Below are 17,570 nucleotides of genomic sequence, written 5' to 3' on the forward strand. Positions count from 1 at the left end.
CCCATCGCACTTTATCTCTTTCAAGCTTAAAAGGAGTATTCCGCACGGATGCAGCCGCCCCTGGACCACGTTTTCGCCCATGACGCTGTGAAACAAGGCACCGCGCGCTTGTCGGCAATCGGTTCTCGGATCCTTCAAGCATCACTGACTCGCCATGACCTGAGCGCATGACCCAAGATCGTAAAGGAGAGTTTGCACATCCCCCACGAGGCGATTATGCATACTCTTTGGCAGCGCCTCTGATTGGAGGCATAGCACTACGCACCTTATAGGGGAATCTCCACACAGCACTCAGGGGCGCAGTGATAAAAATACCCCATCCCATGTGGGGCTAGGATAAACTGGATGTGCTCACTTGGCAAGCCTGGGCTTTCGGGCATGCCTTTTAACGAGTGTTGAGTACTATAAAGTCTACGATTTTCTCAACTGTATTTCAGGTTATCTACCAACTCATCATCCCAACCACTGTTCTCTCTCGCCAATCAACCTTCTTCAATAACTTTCAATCAGACATAAAGAGTACCTCTCGTCCTCCAATCTTCAAAATGGCTTTCCTCAAGTCCTCAGTTCTGAACCTCGCCATTGTCATTCTGGCGGCTCCAGTGTAAGCTTCAAGTCCCAAGCCCACCCCCTTCACTGTGAATAGCTGCTGACAGCCAGAATCAGAGCACTTGCCGATTTGCACAAAGTCGCAGTATGTGTGACAAACAGAATCAGCTCCCCAAATGGTGGCACTCCATACAGCGTCAGCTATGATTGGGCAAAGAACTACGAGATCCTCCCCGATGCTACCAAGTGTGCATGCGATCTTTACCGCCAGCGCAATACTGGAAGCAAACAATGGGACACTTGCCCTGACTGCATGTTTGTATGACAAGCCTCAATGACACATTCCATGTGGAGAACTAACTGTCCTATAGGACGGCATTGGCTGCAACTCCGCTGCTTCGCACATTGGTGGTGACGAGGTAAGTCAACAGCAAGAATTTTACCATTACAGAGCTAATACTTTGATACTTAGATGACATACTACTGCGAGAGCAAGTGCGGTGCCCAGGGAGCTGAGGGCAACTCTTGAGCTATTGGTGGTTTCAGACTTTCTTCACTGTGAATAGACAAATAGGCGGATGATTGATGTACATAAAGCGAATCTATTTCGCAGGTCGCTCATTACTACAAAACCTATTTCTTTTTTGATACCAACACCGGCCAGGAGTCAGGCACCATAGTGAAGTATGCCTTCCATTTCCACTCCTTAGATGGATCTGCAAATTTCAGGTCGTAATCACGAATTATCTGGTATTGGGTTGATCAGTTGTAGCTCGTAATGACTTCGGCGGGCACTCACCGTGGAACATATCTTCAATAATTCCATGCGAGCGACATGCTGGCCGGGACATCCCATCCAGCCAGCTCCGAACTAGAGAGTTTAGTGTTTTGAAGAGAAGAGCAGTGCTGTATGAGTGCGCGCTTACCGGTATCCAGTTCTTCTCCAGCACCGTAGTATCGTCCCCTAGCCACCGCTCTGGTTTCCACTCGTCTGCGTCGCCTCCCCAAAGCTCAGTTGAGTGATGTAAAACCCTGGGAATGAATGTCAACCACATACTCTCGTAACGTATCGAACTGCTCGATTATCACCTACCAAGGATTGATAGAAAGCGTGGTGCCTTCAGGGAATGTCCGGTCGCCAATCGTCACGCCTCCTTTAGGCGCCACCCTCTGAAGACCCATAGGAACCGGGCTGTGGATACGGAGGCCTTCTTTGATACAGGCTTGAATGTATGGCAGCTGCTGCGCATCCTCAAGCGAGATGATTTTGCCAAGGCATTGTCCCTCCCTTTGAGCCTTCTTGATCTCAGCACGGGCTTTCTCCCAGGTTCCAGGGTTACGCGTCATATGGTAGATAACGCTTTGGAGGCCACAGGCAACGGTGTCTGAGCCGGCTGCAACATTGGTTGTTGTCTGTGCCTGGACGTTGCGCAAAGTGGTTCGATCTGGGTGTTGCTGAAGATATCGGAACCAATGAGCGACGACATCAAATCGTGCATCCGGATTCTTCTGGCGCTCGTTGAGAGCTACCATCGCAGTGTCCATAAGCATCGACCCTGGAGACAAGCCAAGATACGTGACCAAAGGGTTTCCTAGTAGAAGTTGGGCCCATCGGAACTGAGCTACTGGAGTGCCAATGGCTTCTTGGGCGAGGTTCTTGGCAATACTGTTGCCCAAGTCTTCCCCCTTTTCGATAAATCCAAAAGGTCTGGAGAAGAGAACCTCTCCAACAACATCAAAAGACGTGTAGATCAGGTATTTGTCTAGCTCCATCGCCTCTCCAGACCGTGCATAGTGATCCATCCAATTCCCAAGTTTCTCGATCAAAGGGTTGATGGCATCTTCGTACTTGATTACATTAGACTGGGCGTAACCAGAAGCAAATGCCTTGGATCTCTCGATCTTGTCTTTGGGTTCCAGTGATGACATGGGCGTCTGATAGCGCCAGTCTGGAATGGCCGAAATATTGTAGAACATGCCCTGCCGAGGTTAGTAGGTTCAATCAGAAAATCGCCGTGATCGCCATCACTGACCTTCTTCATGGGCTGCAGGAGTATCTTCTTGACGGCATCAGGGTGCGTGACGCTGACCTCGTTCGGGGCCATTCGAATGAAGTGGCCATGTTTCTCGTGAAGGCGACTCAATTGAACATTCTGGTCACCGAATATTATGACTTTGACATGCCATAGACGAGTTATAGAGGCCCAAAATGGTCCAGGTAAGTCGCTGAGGGGCGAAAGATATCGACGCCAAGCAGCAGTTGTGAAGAGTAATAGTAAGAAAGCGGTCGCCAAAGACGGTACCAACGACTTGAACAAGTCGTTACTGGACCACTCTCCCTGCGTGATTTTGCTCCCAATGTCTACCATGTTTGGATGAAGAGAGTCAATCGTTGAAATGATCACACCTAGGACAATCTAAAGGTTCCATCTGCTTGCGCTGCCTTAGGGCCGACTGCTTGCTTTAAATTCTAAATTTCGGGTAGTATGGTCCGTAATCCATCCCATCTTGCCCCATTTTGCGGGTTTCCACAGGGCGAATCACATCGATCCTAGTATACACCCTGCACTGCAAGTGCCAGGGATGATCAGTGGAGGCATTCGTAGTCCTCTTTTCGTTTCCCCCCGGCCGATGTGAGAATCATTGCTAAAGGAAAGGAAAAGAAAGAGTAGCCTCATTACAGAGTCGCATGCAGCGATAGGGTTGCATAGAGACTCTACGCCTGCATGACAAATTAACCGTCACTGATCAAGTTACTGATGTCCGAAGTTTGGCGGGCAAGTATTCACTGCGGCGCAGTGTGATTATGCAGCCCAACACCACACTGCTGCGCGCATGGTGGAGTCGCCAATTTCACTTCCAAACGATTGCAGGGTGTTGACCAGTCATGACCGGCCCGAAAGTTTGGGGAGCCGGGGACGGGATTGAATTCCCGGCGGACTGTACCCTTTTTAATTTCACAGAACACAATACGCCGCGTCAAGAAAATTTCTGTGCCTCTCCAAGGCTGACCTCGGGCCTACTTGTTCCACAATTATCAATTGCGTCTTGAGTCCCACAAGAGAGCGAGGAAATATTGCATCAATCTTCTCCGTCCCCTGCAGCCAACACAGTGTAGGAAAGATTGTTACAAGGATGCAAGGCTGCCATGATATGATTCTCATCAGAGAAACATGGTGAGCGGAAGATTGTCCTTCAGAGGACTTATTCACAGGAGGAGAGCTTAAATTCGCTGGTCTCCCGCCCTCTGCCTGGCACGGGAGAAACTTTGTCCTGCGACTGCCCCCGCTCAACGGAGTAAACAATCATCGAGTATGGCACACACTCTGCCTATCAAGAAAGCACAGCAGGTCAAATTGATCGTTATTCCTTTGGTTTTTAGCTGTATTTCTATCATTGCAGTAGGACTTCGAGTTGTGGCACGCCGCATTGCCAACCGGGCCCTCGATTCTAGCGATTGGACTATCTTGGCAGCATGTGTATGTTTCGGCCATGGGTTTCTATGAAGATTGCCGGTTGACGTTTGTAGGTAATATCTGTCGCATTTACCGGGATAGTCATGGCGGGTAAGCCTCTGTCTTGAATTCTAGCATATGAAATTCAATAGCTCGCTTGCTGACAATTTAAAGAGGGCCTTGTCGGCGGAGGTGGCTGGCATGCGGGAGAGATTGTGCAATCATTCGGACCTGAAGTTGTCATTCGCTTCCTCAAGGTAAGTAGTCACGCATGACCCTCAACTATATGGCTCTCACTGACGTCTATCTTCACGCAACCAGATTTCCGTCGCTGTTCAGATCATGTGGACACTCAGCCTTAGCCCGTGCAAGCTGTCTATCCTAGTCTTATATTGCAAGATTTTCACAATTGCCAGGTTTCAGTGGACTTGTTATATCACTGGTGGTGTCATAGCTGCGTGGTCGCTGTCCACGATACTCAGTGCTTTGCTTATCTGTCAACCTATGTCAGATCTCTGGTCAGCAGTTCCGAAGGGCCATTGCGGGGATCATACTTTATCATACACGATCACTGGTAGCATCAACATCGTGACGGATGTCATTGTGTTGCTTCTTCCGCTTCCATACCTTATCCATCTGGAGATGGCGCTCTACAAAAAGCTAGTACTGACAGCCACGTTTACTGTTGGCTTGTTGTAAGTCACCATAAGCAGGCATCTTTGAGCCTTAAAAAAATGAAGAGACTGACAGGGGCATCATCGGTACAGTGTCTGCGTGGTTAGTGCTTTACGCCTACATTCAATTCGATCGATCGACTTCTCCGACATTACCTATACCGTTGCCGAGGCTCAAATTTGGAGTGCTCTTGAGCCAGCTCTCGGCATTACTGTGGCATGTGTCCCTGTCCTCCGTCCACTCTTTGGTGGCCAGCATAGTCCAAATGGGACTTCACTGGAAAGCGGCCGGAAGAAGGCGCACGCACTGAATCGAATATTTGAATCGGTTTACGAGAGTTCGTCCGAGTATCAGCTACGCCCGTATCATTCGAAACACGGTGTTGAGGTCACATCCCAGAGGCACACCAACAGCAATAGTCTTGACGGCACGGACTGCAAATACATTGGGGTACTACAAGAATGGAAAGTTGACACGCGGTAGCCTTCATGAGACGGCTTTTTCGATAACAGCACAGGGAAGTTTCGCTCGCCTAACTGAATAGGGTAGAAACATAAACATGGTGGTAGCCCTTTCGAGCTAGTGCCGTGGGCAAGTTGAGGCTTAGACAAACAATAGTAGTCAAGGCCGCTACAAAATAGCTAAATTCACTTTGCTAGTCAAGTCCTCCAGACCAGCAGACCCAATCGCTTTTGTTAGCAAGAGAAACTCTGCCTGGAATTGTGGCAGTTTTACATTGAGCCCTGCGTCGCGTCACTCTGGTGAATGGAGGGTTTGCTGCAAATCCGGTAATCTAAAGCTGGGGAGGAACCGTGGGGTGTGGAGCACCTCAAGCACCCCTCACCTCTCGTACCCTGCCACCTATCTGGGTCTGCCTGGACCAGTGGGAAGTAGGGGACACAAAGAGTACTTCTCGGTTCGCCTGCACGAAACCATCACCTCCTCTTCCTCCTGTTCTGTTTCACCCTTTTATCTCCCCTCAGTTTATAACCACGCTTTCCTTTCAAAACAAGTTGCGCTAGAATTCCCCGTGCGTCTCTCACCGTAGTACTACAGCGATAGTTCATAGCAACTCGTCATGGCGAGCCGAAACCAACATCCCGTGGTATCGTATCAACCACTGAGACTTTTATTCCAGCTATCGTATCTCTTCACCATTATCCCACGCCTACCCTACTACATTGCCGTGGCCTTGATTCCGTTGTGGAGGCCACATCCGACATGGACACCTAAACAGGCCTTCATGACCCGCCTGACCTACCCGATATTGGATATCATATCTCGAGTTGGAATCACAGAAACGCTGACATTGCAAGCGGGCAAAGAAGGTGAGCGGTTCCAAGTTGTAAAGCCGTCTATTTTGGACGTTTACAAGGGGCCGCTGGCGAATAAAACCACCAAACCCGCAACGATTGGGGGTACATGGTTCCCAACAGTTCCCGGTGCCGATATCATTTCCAAAACCGTCGTGCTCTACCTCCACGGGGGAGCCTTCGTACAAGGCGATGGTCGGGACGCGCAATGCGGTTCCATCGCTGAAAAGTTGCTCAGGAAGGGCGGCGCGAATGCTGTCTTTTCTGTGCAATACCGCCTTTCTGGATATAACGGCCTGAATCCGTTTCCGGCCGCCTTGCAAGACGCGCTATCCAGCTACCTGTACCTGCTGAATGACCTGCACGTGCCTGCATCGCAAATTGTTCTGGCCGGTGATAGCGCCGGCGGCAACCTGGCGACAGCGTTTCTGCGGTACCTTCACGAGTTTGGGAACGGGATCAAAGTGCCCCCACCCAAGTGCGCCGTGTTACTCTCTTCGTGGGTTGCACCCTATGAATACCAAACGACAGGCAACCCACACCGTGGGACCGATTTCATCCCGTCGTCATACCCCAAATGGGGGGCGCACGCGTATGGGGACGGCCTACCGAACGCTGCATCGGACCCGTACATCACGCCACTGGGGAATCCGTTCCGCACGCCCGTGCCCATATTCTCCAATGCCGGCGCGGCTGAGTTGTTCTATGAGCGCATCGTCCGATGGGGCGATGAGATGCGCGGGATCGAGGGGAATGTGGTGGAGACGAACTTGGAGCCAGCCGCAGTCCACGACACCTTTTTTGTAGCCGATGCGCTGGGTTTCGAGAAGAGCGCCTGGGACGTTGCGGCCAAGATCGGGGAGTTCGTGCGAAAATTCTAGCTACGTGGTCTTTCCATAGGTTCATACGCGTGGTATGATATGCTTTGCCCGCTCTGGCTCGTGTAAACAGGGTTTTCGGGCTACGAATGGACGATTATCACTGGCATTATGATTGCTTGTTGTTGATGTTTGTCCCTGCATTTTTGCCACCACCATTGCAAGAACTACATTTATCAGTCTTGTGTCGGATCCCGCGAGTTACTCATATATATTCATCTGCAGCCTGGCAATATGCGTCCTCAGCCTGATCCGACACAGCCAACTTTGGATATTGCCCGCTTGGGTCTAATAACACTTAGCAGCCTACCAATGCACATATCTCTTGCTTGCATTAAGAATGGATCTGGTATACCTTTCATCGGTTTGACTCAGTAAGAAGGGGTTTGTGGCAATTGGCTCTTACGTTCTGTCTCAGTTACCTTCGTATCAAACAAGGTTTGACTAAGGTTATATATGCTTTAAGAAAGGCCACCCGCAACCCTGTTTGGCTGGACATAGGAAAAGTGTCTCATAATCCACTTTTCGAATTGAAAGTTTCAAAGCTCTCGAACGCTGCTTACGGTAACGATCTCAAGTGCCCACCTTGCCGCGTTCACTCGAGAAACAGACACCACACATACAGGAACTGGGTACGCAGGAAAGCACAATCAGCTTTCCAATCACAAATGGCACTGGCGCTTAACATTTCAAGTCCACTTCACTGTATTGGAGCTGGCGCTTGCGGCAGTGTCTGGTCGACTGCCGCAACCAACGATGATAGTCAGGCGGTAGCATTCAAACGGGAAGACGGAAACGTGGGAAGATCTTTGCTAAACGATTTTGAGAAGCATAAACGACTCGCAAGTAACGTAGTCAACTGTCCGCCAGAGGTCCGCTCATTTCTACTTCCTCACTACCACGGCTTCCTCGGAGCAAACTCGGTGAACGAGGATCTTCTGTGCCGGTTTCCGGATGGCTTTCGCAAGCCATGCAACACGTTGACAATGGAGCGCATCCCACCATTGGGTAGGCCTGTACGGGACTTCATTGCCGAGATGTTCTGTCCGCCGAGTATGGTTCAAACGGTCAAACAGGACATTAGATCTAGAGACTGCCTAGTGAGGCCCTACCTCGGCCGCAGACGACACGCTCCCTTGATATTGAAGTCATTCACTCTGCGCAACTACATTCTGACAGTCGACCAGATGGAGGTACTGGGCTTAGACAAGGATACATACGCGAAGGCTATGGCAGAGGCACTTGCTTTCATGCATTGGAGTGCTCAAATAGATGCAGATGATGTGGAGTTTATCCTCGCACCACCTCGGGAGAGCACAGATGCGCGCTGTTTCTGTTCGGGCTCGCTTGGATGTCATTCTCTGTGGATTCTTGATTTCGATCGATGCCGAGCAATGCCAATGAACGAGGAAGGCATATTACTGGCAACCACGGCATTCTACAGGAACGACCTCTACTTCCCCAGGCCTGGACGAGAACACATAGAAGATCAGAGACTATGGCAAGTCTTCAAGGCTAGATTTCTGGAAGCCAGCACAGTAATCATTAATTCCGGAGAAACAAATATTGATCAGAGCCTGCCAGCCAAACTCGTGGCGCAGATCGAAGCTCATCATCCTCAAAGAGGAGGGAAAATTGAGCCCTCTTTGACATGAACCGACATCGCCCAGTCAGAAGGGAAGAGGATGCAGGATTGCTCATCGCGGGAACGAAACTCGGTACGACTGGCGTATAATATCTCTTGATCTGATTTGTTGAAGTAATCAAGGCAATACATATGTCATATACAACTAAGCTTTATAAAAACCCCCGATCTTCCCTTCGGGCAGGGCTCGTCACAGGGCACAGCAAGAGTTATTCTTCTCTTGTGAAGAATCAAGAGCTTTGCTTGGTACTTCTCCGTCCTCCCTTCCCTTCTCCTCCACTTTCTCCCCTGCCTTCTCCACTGCCTCCTCTTCTGCCTTCTCCTCACTCTTCTGTTCCGTCTTCACCTCTCCCTTTTCTTCCGCCTTCTCTTCCGTCTTCCCCTCAGCATTCTCCTCGATCCAATCTTCTGCCTTCTGCTGGTCTACCTTTTGCTGGTCAAACCGCACAACATATTTCCCCGTGGTCTGTGTAGAAGTGAGCAAAATGCCTCGCTAGTTCCATTGATACAACTTACCGTGGCGACACGATCAGCCACGTCAGGTAGTTCATTCAGAGATATAGGGTGAATTGCTGGTGTTACAACGCCCCTCTGCACGAACTCTAGTGCCTCTAGCGTATCCGTTCGTGTTCCAGTCACACTTCCAATAATCGTAAAACCCTTGTCGATGAACTGAAGCGGGTGTAGCGTCATAGTCTGGTGCGGAGGCGGGATACCGACGCAGACTACGGTTCCAAAGGCAGCAACGATATCGAAAGCATTCTGGTAAGCAGCCCCGGACCCTGCGGAAACGATAACGGCCTTCGCCCTGGTTCCTTTCGTTGCCTTATTGACCAGGGCTGTTACGTCCTCCTTGGCGTCCACGTATACCTCTGCTCCAAGCTTAAGACAGTACTCTTTTTTGTCCGTACCCAGGTCGATGGCGATCACGCGATATCCCATGGCTTTAGCATATTGTATCGCTAGCGCGCCTACACCACCTCCAGCCCCTGATACTGCGACCCACTCCCCCGGGGTTGCCCTGCAACTCTTCAGGGCATTGTAAGCCGTTACTCCTCCGCATAAAATTGGCGCGACCAGCTCGTCGCTAACCGTCAAGTCGTCTGGCAGCTTCAGCACGTACCTACTAGGCACGGCACAGTATTCGGCAAATGTTCCGTCGAGCTTCCTTCCCGAGTTGAGCTGCTCAACGCATCTGGTCTCGCCCGCAGGTACGCGACAACACTCGCAATCACCGCAGGCGTCTCTAACCCAGGCCACGCCGACCCGATCTCCCACCTTTGCAACGGTCGGGTCCACGCCCGCACCAATGGCTTCTACTCTGCCTACACCTTCGTGACCAAGCACGTCGCAGGATGGACCCAGATGCCCGGCAGCCAGCGAGATATCTGTCCCGCAGATGCCCGTGGCCGTAATGTTAACCAAAATCTCCCAAGGCTTCACCTCTGGTTTTGCAATTTCGCGGACTTCAAAGCGCGACGCCCCATTCTCCCTCTGCAATTGTGTGAGCTGCCGCAGGTCTGGGTTCGAGGACAACTGGCTGGAACTTACAACGACCACAGCGGCTTTTTGGAGTGTCGTTGAACTCATAGCGGCCGCACCCGACTGCACCAAGACGATAACCAATATCGAGGGATATCAGGTGATAATCAAGGTGGTATCTCAAGAAAATCAGTCTAGAGAAACTGTCGCGTGGTAAAGTGAGCGACTTTAGATGGGGTATTTCAGGTTCAGGGGGGTCAACGGTTTAGAAGATAAAGGCATTACTGACAACTACCCCAAACGCGGCCGTGTTGGAGGCTGCGCACTATTCATGTCAACCCCGCACACCCCATATATTACTCCACACTGGCCAGGATACAGGGTTTCAACTCAGTAAACCAGGTGGAAATTAAGGTTCCGCTAGCGCATCAGCTTCTGGAGCACGCGGCTCAAGCACTAGAATCTGGCACTGCCGTGGGAAAATACCGATCGGTTAGGGACTGCATGCGGCAGATTCCAGTCTTGGCCCTCGATACGTCGCGTGGCAATTGGCAGGGCTGACGTTTGGCCACGAGGAATGCCGCAGCTCTTATCTTAAGTCGCGGCAGCACCAAGTCTGCTTTGCCTGTGCCCCTGTTTTCGAAGGTTGATCATCAAACAAGGCAGATCTGACATTACGTATAGCCCTGCAAGTGGGGAAGGGGTTTGTTTTTACAGAGATCGAATCAAGATAAACTTATCTCGCATCTCAAACTGCCGTGGGGATGGAGTGTTTGACTGTGAAGTTAGCCGAGCTGAATCACCAAGTTGAAGCCTCGCCCGAGCCTTGCAGAAGTTAGGCAATCTGCACCTCTGAGGCTGGGCTGCAGCCAATGAAGCAGATGGTCAGGAGAGAGCTTCACGCCCCTGACCCAAGGCCGTTGCAACTCGATGGCTTGTTAGTACCGGGCGTACTGCTCAGAATCAGCCTAGTATCTGGCAAGTATTCTATCATAAGGTGGGGGTGGGGTATTACCCCGCACGCCACGGCCGGGAGCTATTGCGATGTACATGGCTCGGTACATGAACGGGAAGCAAATCTAGTATTTCTCCCCGTCTGGTATATATGCCGCGTGCGCTACTCAGTAATTACCTCGGGCAATGTGAATATGAAGCAAGCCACCGATACAAAACCATCAACTTGGAGGGTCGCTTATGGTCATGCGGTCATGCGTAATGTGTGACACCTGACGACATAACAAGCTATGCTATTGTCCACGATGAGGCGGTCCCCTATTTCAAGCTGCTCGACGCAGCTCCGGCGAGCATTGCTGGCTCCACGCTCCTTCTCCAAGTTTCGCTGTATAAGCACCACGATGGCCGATTTTGATCATTTTACCAACTGTGTCGCTGGCCAGTCCAGACAGGGGCCAAAGGTTCATCGTGGGATTGACCCGTCGACCGGAAAGTCTCTGTGGGACGTTCCCGTGGCCTCAGAGACATATCTCGAAGAAGCCATCGCTTCGTCGAAGAAGGCGTTCGCTCCCTGGTCGAAAACATCTTGGGAGGACCGCGCACAGCAGCTGCTGCTCGCTCGAGATGTTTTATTAGAGAACAAGGCCAAAATGGCAGAATTGCTGACTAAAGAAGTTGGGAAACCAGTATGTGCTGTCCCACTAACCCGTTCCGGGCAAAACTAACTACAGCAGATTCAACTCGCGCACCTAGAAGTGGAGCATGCCGCAAACTTTCTTGAATTCAATGGTGAGTCTTATTAGCCTCTCACATGCAATGTGCTTTGGCTAACGTTCGACAGCGAAACAAAAGCCTTTCAAGGAACGCATTATTCAAGATGATTCGGACCTCAAGCTTACAGTTGTGCAGAAGCCCGTTGGTATAGTTGCCGCCATCTGCCCTTGGAATTTCCCGCTTGTGCTGGCTATGGGCAAAATCGCTGCGGGCTTGATTACGGGCAATTGTGTTATTGTTAAGCCATCACCGTTCACCCCATACTCCATATTGAAGTTTGCAGAGCTCGTTCAGCATATCTTCCCGCCTGGAGTTTTGCAGGCGCTTAATGGCGGCGATGATCTGGGACCACGTCTATGCACCCACCCAGATATTGATAAGATCAGCTTTACTGGCTCAACCGCTACCGGGAAGAAGATCGCCAACGCTGCTGCTGGAACCTTGAAAACCGTGACGCTGGAACTCGGAGGTAACAATGCCAGCATTATCTGTCCAGACGTGGACCCCAATATCGTCGCGCCCCAGGTGGCAGTCGGGTCCTTCTTCAACTCAGGACAACTATGTGTTGCCAGCAAGCGGGTGTACGTGCACGAGGACATTTACGACCAGTTCCTGAAAGTCATGGTAGAGACCGTGAAGCAGTGGAAGGTTGAGCCCACTTCCAGTCTCCAGGAAGGAATTATGCTCGGTCCCATTCAGAACCAGATGCAGTACGATGTCGTCAGGCAGTTCTTCTTGGACAGTGCCAGCAATGGGCACCAGTTCGCCCTTGGCGAAACTCCCAAGGAGTCCCCCGAGAACTTCATCATAAAACCTGCCATTGTCAGCAACCCTCCAGACGACTCTTTGGTCGTCACTGGCGAGGCGTTCGGTGAGTAAGCACGATCCTGATCTTTACAACCGCTAACATGCGAAAAGGCCCCATTGTTCCAGTCATGAAGTGGAAGGATGAGGACGATGTCATTCGTCGCGCAAATGACACCCTTACTGGCCTGGGCGGTGCTGTCTGGTCGAACGACCTCACGCGGGCCCAGGCAATCGCAGATCGCATCGAGGCGGGCACAGTGTGGATCAACAGCTTCGAGAAGCCTCTACCCCAAGCGCATCTGTCGGGATATAAGGAGAGTGGGTTGGGTGGGGAGTGGGGCCGTGAGGGCCTCTCAGCTTATACCAAACCTCAGGTCATACATTGCTATAAAGCCCCTGTGGTTGCGAAATAAGTCTGCAGTAGACATATGCATTAATGGATCAAACTGTAAATAACTTAGACACTGCATTCAAGCCAGGTGGCCGGTAATGCAGAGGCCTCATAGAGGTTTTGCTGTTCATATGGTTTGCAAACTTTCCATTGGGTTCAGAGTGCGAGCTGGCATTACGGTCTTCAACTGTGCTTTTGAATCGCATGCATGATCCATGCAACGCTGGACTAGGATGGGCTATTAACACCTTTTTGATTGCTCTCAAATGGTAAATTAAAGGATACCTGTGTCCTAAGTAACAGGTATATTGGGAGTAATCTTCCGAGCCACTGACCAGAACATGGTGTGGAGTAAAGGAACCGATTCTGTGTGCTCGAGCATCCCTCAGTCGTCCGCTTTACTCGCGAATTTAGAAAAATCAACCTTGGTTCGTACGTAACAGTCTGTCTATGATCTGATTGAGCTTTTTGCGTCTATAAGTGTCTATGCTAAAGGTTATCAGGGCACCCACCCTTCGTGAACTGTATCAAGACCAACTTTGGTGCATTATTGAAATTTGGTATGGGAAAAGAAGTAGGCTATGGAAGATAAGATAACAAAGCTAGATGTCTCCGTCTTAAGTAGAGCAAGCAGCCTGGCACGTATGCTGTCGACAATAATGATCCAACATAGCAATAGTTGACGCTTAGGCCGGCGCTTGCAACTGGAAGGGCGTATCGAGGTTGTTGAGGCGCATAGTGAAACCAGTGTTTGTGTAATCTGCATAGTCTAGTTTATTGAAGTTTGTTGAAGTTTATTGAGCTTGAATCAAAAAGGAGGCCCACGTTTCCAATTGTGAGTATGCAATAGACTCCCAGGCCCGCAGCTAGCATAGCCACCACGGCCGTAGAAGCCATGGGACAACCCCCCATCTGTGCCCCACACCCCACAGAATCTGGAAGACGAGGACTGATTTAATCCGATCCCGCCCCCGCCTAACTTGAACTGTATACATTTAACTCAAATCTGAAGATTCTCCATCGAAGGGGTTGTGTATAATTCGCAATTATACGAAATGAGGCCTAATGTCGCAGCATCAATCGAAAACCTACCGTTGGAGCTGCAGGACCTCATCCTTTGCATGCTTCCAGATGTGAGGTCTCTTGCGAATGCTGCTGTATCATGTCGTGCACTTCACGCCCGTTTCCAGAGTGACAGGGCCCGCCTAATCCTCCAGGTCCTCTCAAATCAACTTGGTCCAGCCCTACCAGCAGCACTTCTTGTTCAGTCATGTCGCTCGCCACCTATTAAAAGCCGCAACCGCCAGCCCAGTGGTCCGTCCGACACTGACAGCCATGAGTTAATGACATATGCCTCCAGCTTCATCCGGAACGACTTGCGGAGGCCCACGCAAGATGAAATGGCTGTCTGCAACATGACCGACGCTCTTGAGATAGCGAATTTCTACTCTCACGTCGAATTCTTCACTGAGAAGTTCCTTCAAGCCTGCTCGGAATCCAATCCACGAGTCGGGGACAGTTTCGCACGACCTCCAACATCACGTGAGAAAGCGAGAATTGCCAATGCCATGTACACCTTTGAACTCTTCCGGCGACTGTTTGGAAATCTAAGTCTAGGGGACCTCTCCGAACTTGTTCCTCTGTTTTTCTCCAAGCTCGCCCCGTGGGAAGGTGCCCAACTTGGCTGCGTTCATGACTTCCTTGCTCGGGAGGTCATCCCAGGTGCGTACCATATCAGAGCTGTTTCCCTGCCATTTTTAACTCATGAGCTGACTAAACTGTAGCGATAGCTTACAATGAGCTTGCGATGCATGACATAACCTGGGCGGAACACTCGGTCGTCGCCACTTGCGATCTATCGTCGCCTCAGATTCAGTTCTTTCTGTCAAAGGGGCTGCCAAATCTGCATGTCATAGCAACAGCAACCTCATATGAAGAGAAGGCTCTCGCTTTTGCCACGAACACGGGACCACCAGGAATTAGTTATTATTTCCTCATGGCGGCACTGGAAATGATAGATGCCGCAGAAGACCTCAATGAAGATGAGCTCACGTCCATCGTCACAGCACACCCTCTCTACGAGGACTGTGATCCTGGCCCCAAACAAATATGGGAGTTATCAAAAGGGCAACGTCAAGTGGCGATTTACGGATCACTCGACTGGGCATACCGCCGGTGGGGTTATGTTATGTGGGACTGCGAACGACTTGACGCGCTGGGTGCTTTAGATGTTTGGAACCCGGAACAGGAAGAAGAGCCATATGTCGAGGCCGTTTCGCACGAGAATATGTGGAATTCGATCAAGTGGAGGACGGAGATATACTGGGCCGGTGGGCGCGGATGGTGGGATGAGAACGACCAATCTCACATTGTTTGGCCCGACAGGGAAAATGGCGAGCCCGCGGCTCGAGGTCAACACGTGCCAGCTACCCTCGATGAGGCCAAGAAACTCTGGCGGCACGTTTCCAGGAAGATTAGCATGCGTTGAGCTCGGGAGGGAGGCACAGATGCATGAGGAACATAAGAAAACGTGTCAAATGGGTACTGTCAGCAGTACTCCCATGTTCCTACTAGACGGTTGGTATCTCGTAATATCACCAGGAGCCCCGAGACGTTTTGGTGGTGGACTGCGCGCTGTTCGGGACCGAGACCGAAGCAGAGCGAAATTATTCGACATCGTGATAGCACCGGGAGTGAATGATCTAGTATGGTCCATCAATTTGATTCAACAATAAGAAATATTGCTGTTCAAGTCTTGTAAAGGGAAAAAACCACCCAGCTAATACAACTGAACATCAGATCATGCAGTCCGCTGCATGAAGGGCTTTCGGGCTACCTGGCGTCTTGGCTAGCGCTACGTAGATACACTTGACTATAGCCGAAAGTGTGAAGGCGTAGCAATTGTGGCGGCTCAGATTCAGTCTAAGTCAATCAGGGCTTGGTAACCTCTGATCTTCATGCCACTACTGGTGAAGTGGAGCGACGGTAGACAGAACGATAATGTTTCTGCATCGTATCCGTCGTCGGCACAAGCAGAAGTCAGGTTGAATGAGCAAAGACTCGCTAGCAAGGATCTCCGCCGTATATATATAGTTTCTCACTTTCTTTAAATCTAAAGGGAAAGGTGTGTATGAGGGACGAGAGCAGCATAAGCGGATCGAAGGCCCAATTAACCAACCAGCTTTCCACAAAAATGGCGTTGCGGGGACATGACAACGACTGCACGGCGCCTCTCGCAAGATACACATTGCTGGTTATCCCAGCATGACCCGCATGCCTGATGAGCTACAGTAGACATAGAGTATGTAATGATCGCTATAACCCTCATCGATCGAGGCATTGAACATCCATTTCCTTGGTAGGAGACGCTGCGAAGTGAGAAGGGAGGAAGGCCGCAATGAACCAGGTGGTGCCGGCTGCATCGGTGAGGTCAGACAAGGGTAAGCCAGCATGTGGCGTGTTCTCCGCACTTCAGCGCTTATCCATGGAGACCAGACCCACCTTTAGCTCAGCCTCGCCACCGCATCCAGATGGCATTTTTTCTAGTTCACCTCTCGGGAACCCGCGACAGAGTTGGATGGCGGGAAAGGCGGACGGGACAGGCAGGACAGAGCCAAAGTCAATGGCTGTTTCCGGCCGCGCCAATGGAATGTGCGTGAAACCCTCGGACACCTCAGCGGCGATGGCATGGGCGAGGGATGCTAGTGAGCCTTGTTGGGGAGCCTCGCAGGTCGGCCTCTGGCCACAGCCCGGCTGGCTGTCCAGTGTGCGGTTCTGGAACTTTGGAGAAACGACGGGCAAGAACAAAGGGTCTTCAGGGCCTCGAAGCTGCAGCGGCCAATCAGAGGGGCCGCAGGGCGGCGGGCTGCAGGGGGTGCTTGTCTGGGCTGGTTGCCGGGCACGCACAGCACGGGCCAGGGCCCAACCCAGGGCGGGCGCCGCAGCGAATCAGCGGGCGCGGGTGGCCCCAGCGCTAGCGTCCCCACCCCGGCAACGCCTGTGTGAGCTTGCGACTGCCTGATGGAATCGCATCGAATTCTTTTGGCGGTTGCCAGTCGGGAGCCTACAAGAAGCGGCTTCGTGAGCTTTTCCTCCCCTTCGTCCCGCCGACCTTCAGTTTTCCTCCTCCATTTCCCCCCAATCCCAATCTTCACCCCATCTTGCACTTGGCACTGCCTACTCGTCGTTGTAGACCTGTTGCAGTTACCCGCTTGATACCCCTCCATCGTCTTCATACACAACACCCATTTGGTAAGTCGAGCTTCCCGCCTCTGCTCTGCCCTCAAGCTCCCCCCGCCCCTTCAGCCTCGCCTCGCTTTGCTGCACCGGGTGTCTCTGGGGCCACGTCAGTGTTCCTAGGAATTATCCAGTGCGGTGAGTTGAGACCCCAGCAACCCTTTCGACGACTTGTGCTTGCCTACCCGATTATTCCCAGCCTGGGAATTGGTCGGCATGTGCCTGGAGTCGGTAGGCTGATTTGTTTGGCGTCTGCAATTGGGAATCGTCACATTGTCTGCCTCTGGGAGGTTTTGCTTGTGATAAAATCATTCCCACACAGCCATTGAACAATTCAAATTGCGATTCAATCCAATTGTTGGCTGTGATTGCATTCACTTGGCTAGAAGATTCTTCTCCCACTTGCCAATT

At 51.2% G+C, this 17,570-nt stretch overlaps 9 protein-coding genes across 9 annotated transcripts; 7 read left to right on the forward strand and 2 right to left on the reverse strand.

Moving 5' to 3' along the window:
* Positions 1 to 545: 545 nt before the first annotated feature.
* On the forward strand, positions 546 to 1,078 carry JN550_005476 (uncharacterized protein; the record flags this gene model as incomplete). Its single annotated transcript, XM_049317108.1, has 4 exons — positions 546 to 604; positions 667 to 868; positions 921 to 968; positions 1,022 to 1,078. 4 exons carry the CDS (start codon positions 546 to 548, stop codon positions 1,076 to 1,078), a joined length of 366 nt encoding a protein of 121 aa, XP_049172489.1.
* Positions 1,079 to 1,182: 104 nt separating this feature from the next.
* On the reverse strand, positions 1,183 to 2,918 carry JN550_005477 (uncharacterized protein; the record flags this gene model as incomplete). Its single annotated transcript, XM_049317109.1, has 5 exons — positions 1,183 to 1,296; positions 1,349 to 1,420; positions 1,476 to 1,581; positions 1,643 to 2,529; positions 2,583 to 2,918. The coding sequence occupies 5 exons, from the start codon at positions 2,916 to 2,918 to the stop codon at positions 1,183 to 1,185; spliced, it is 1,515 nt and encodes a 504-aa protein (XP_049172490.1).
* Positions 2,919 to 4,108: 1,190 nt separating this feature from the next.
* Positions 4,109 to 5,162, forward strand: JN550_005478 (uncharacterized protein; the record flags this gene model as incomplete). Its single annotated transcript, XM_049317110.1, has 4 exons — positions 4,109 to 4,115; positions 4,179 to 4,261; positions 4,326 to 4,699; positions 4,772 to 5,162. The coding sequence occupies 4 exons, from the start codon at positions 4,109 to 4,111 to the stop codon at positions 5,160 to 5,162; spliced, it is 855 nt and encodes a 284-aa protein (XP_049172491.1).
* Positions 5,163 to 5,757: 595 nt separating this feature from the next.
* Positions 5,758 to 6,873, forward strand: JN550_005479 (uncharacterized protein; the record flags this gene model as incomplete). Its single annotated transcript, XM_049317111.1, has 1 exon — positions 5,758 to 6,873. The coding sequence occupies one exon, from the start codon at positions 5,758 to 5,760 to the stop codon at positions 6,871 to 6,873; it is 1,116 nt and encodes a 371-aa protein (XP_049172492.1).
* Positions 6,874 to 7,538: 665 nt separating this feature from the next.
* Positions 7,539 to 8,525, forward strand: JN550_005480 (uncharacterized protein; the record flags this gene model as incomplete). The annotated part of the gene is made up of 1 exon (XM_049317112.1): positions 7,539 to 8,525. The coding sequence occupies one exon, from the start codon at positions 7,539 to 7,541 to the stop codon at positions 8,523 to 8,525; it is 987 nt and encodes a 328-aa protein (XP_049172493.1).
* A 413-nt stretch (positions 8,526 to 8,938) lies between these two features.
* On the reverse strand, positions 8,939 to 10,105 carry JN550_005481 (uncharacterized protein; the record flags this gene model as incomplete). The annotated part of the gene is made up of 1 exon (XM_049317113.1): positions 8,939 to 10,105. The coding sequence occupies one exon, from the start codon at positions 10,103 to 10,105 to the stop codon at positions 8,939 to 8,941; it is 1,167 nt and encodes a 388-aa protein (XP_049172494.1).
* Positions 10,106 to 11,352: 1,247 nt separating this feature from the next.
* On the forward strand, positions 11,353 to 12,945 carry JN550_005482 (uncharacterized protein; the record flags this gene model as incomplete). Its single annotated transcript, XM_049317114.1, has 4 exons — positions 11,353 to 11,637; positions 11,686 to 11,740; positions 11,793 to 12,596; positions 12,644 to 12,945. 4 exons carry the CDS (start codon positions 11,353 to 11,355, stop codon positions 12,943 to 12,945), a joined length of 1,446 nt encoding a protein of 481 aa, XP_049172495.1.
* A 1,033-nt stretch (positions 12,946 to 13,978) lies between these two features.
* Positions 13,979 to 15,411, forward strand: JN550_005483 (uncharacterized protein; the record flags this gene model as incomplete). Its single annotated transcript, XM_049317116.1, has 2 exons — positions 13,979 to 14,645; positions 14,714 to 15,411. The coding sequence occupies 2 exons, from the start codon at positions 13,979 to 13,981 to the stop codon at positions 15,409 to 15,411; spliced, it is 1,365 nt and encodes a 454-aa protein (XP_049172496.1).
* A 909-nt stretch (positions 15,412 to 16,320) lies between these two features.
* JN550_005484 (uncharacterized protein) lies at positions 16,321 to 16,944 on the forward strand (the record flags this gene model as incomplete). The annotated part of the gene is made up of 1 exon (XM_049317117.1): positions 16,321 to 16,944. One exon carries the CDS (start codon positions 16,321 to 16,323, stop codon positions 16,942 to 16,944), a length of 624 nt encoding a protein of 207 aa, XP_049172497.1.
* Positions 16,945 to 17,570: the final 626 nt, after the last annotated feature.

This window comes from Neoarthrinium moseri (genome assembly GCF_022829205.1).
Source record: "Neoarthrinium moseri strain CBS 164.80 chromosome Unknown scaffold17_Wmoseri_CBS_16480, whole genome shotgun sequence".
In the NCBI taxonomy this organism is placed as follows: Eukaryota; Fungi; Ascomycota; class Sordariomycetes; order Amphisphaeriales; family Apiosporaceae; genus Neoarthrinium; species Neoarthrinium moseri.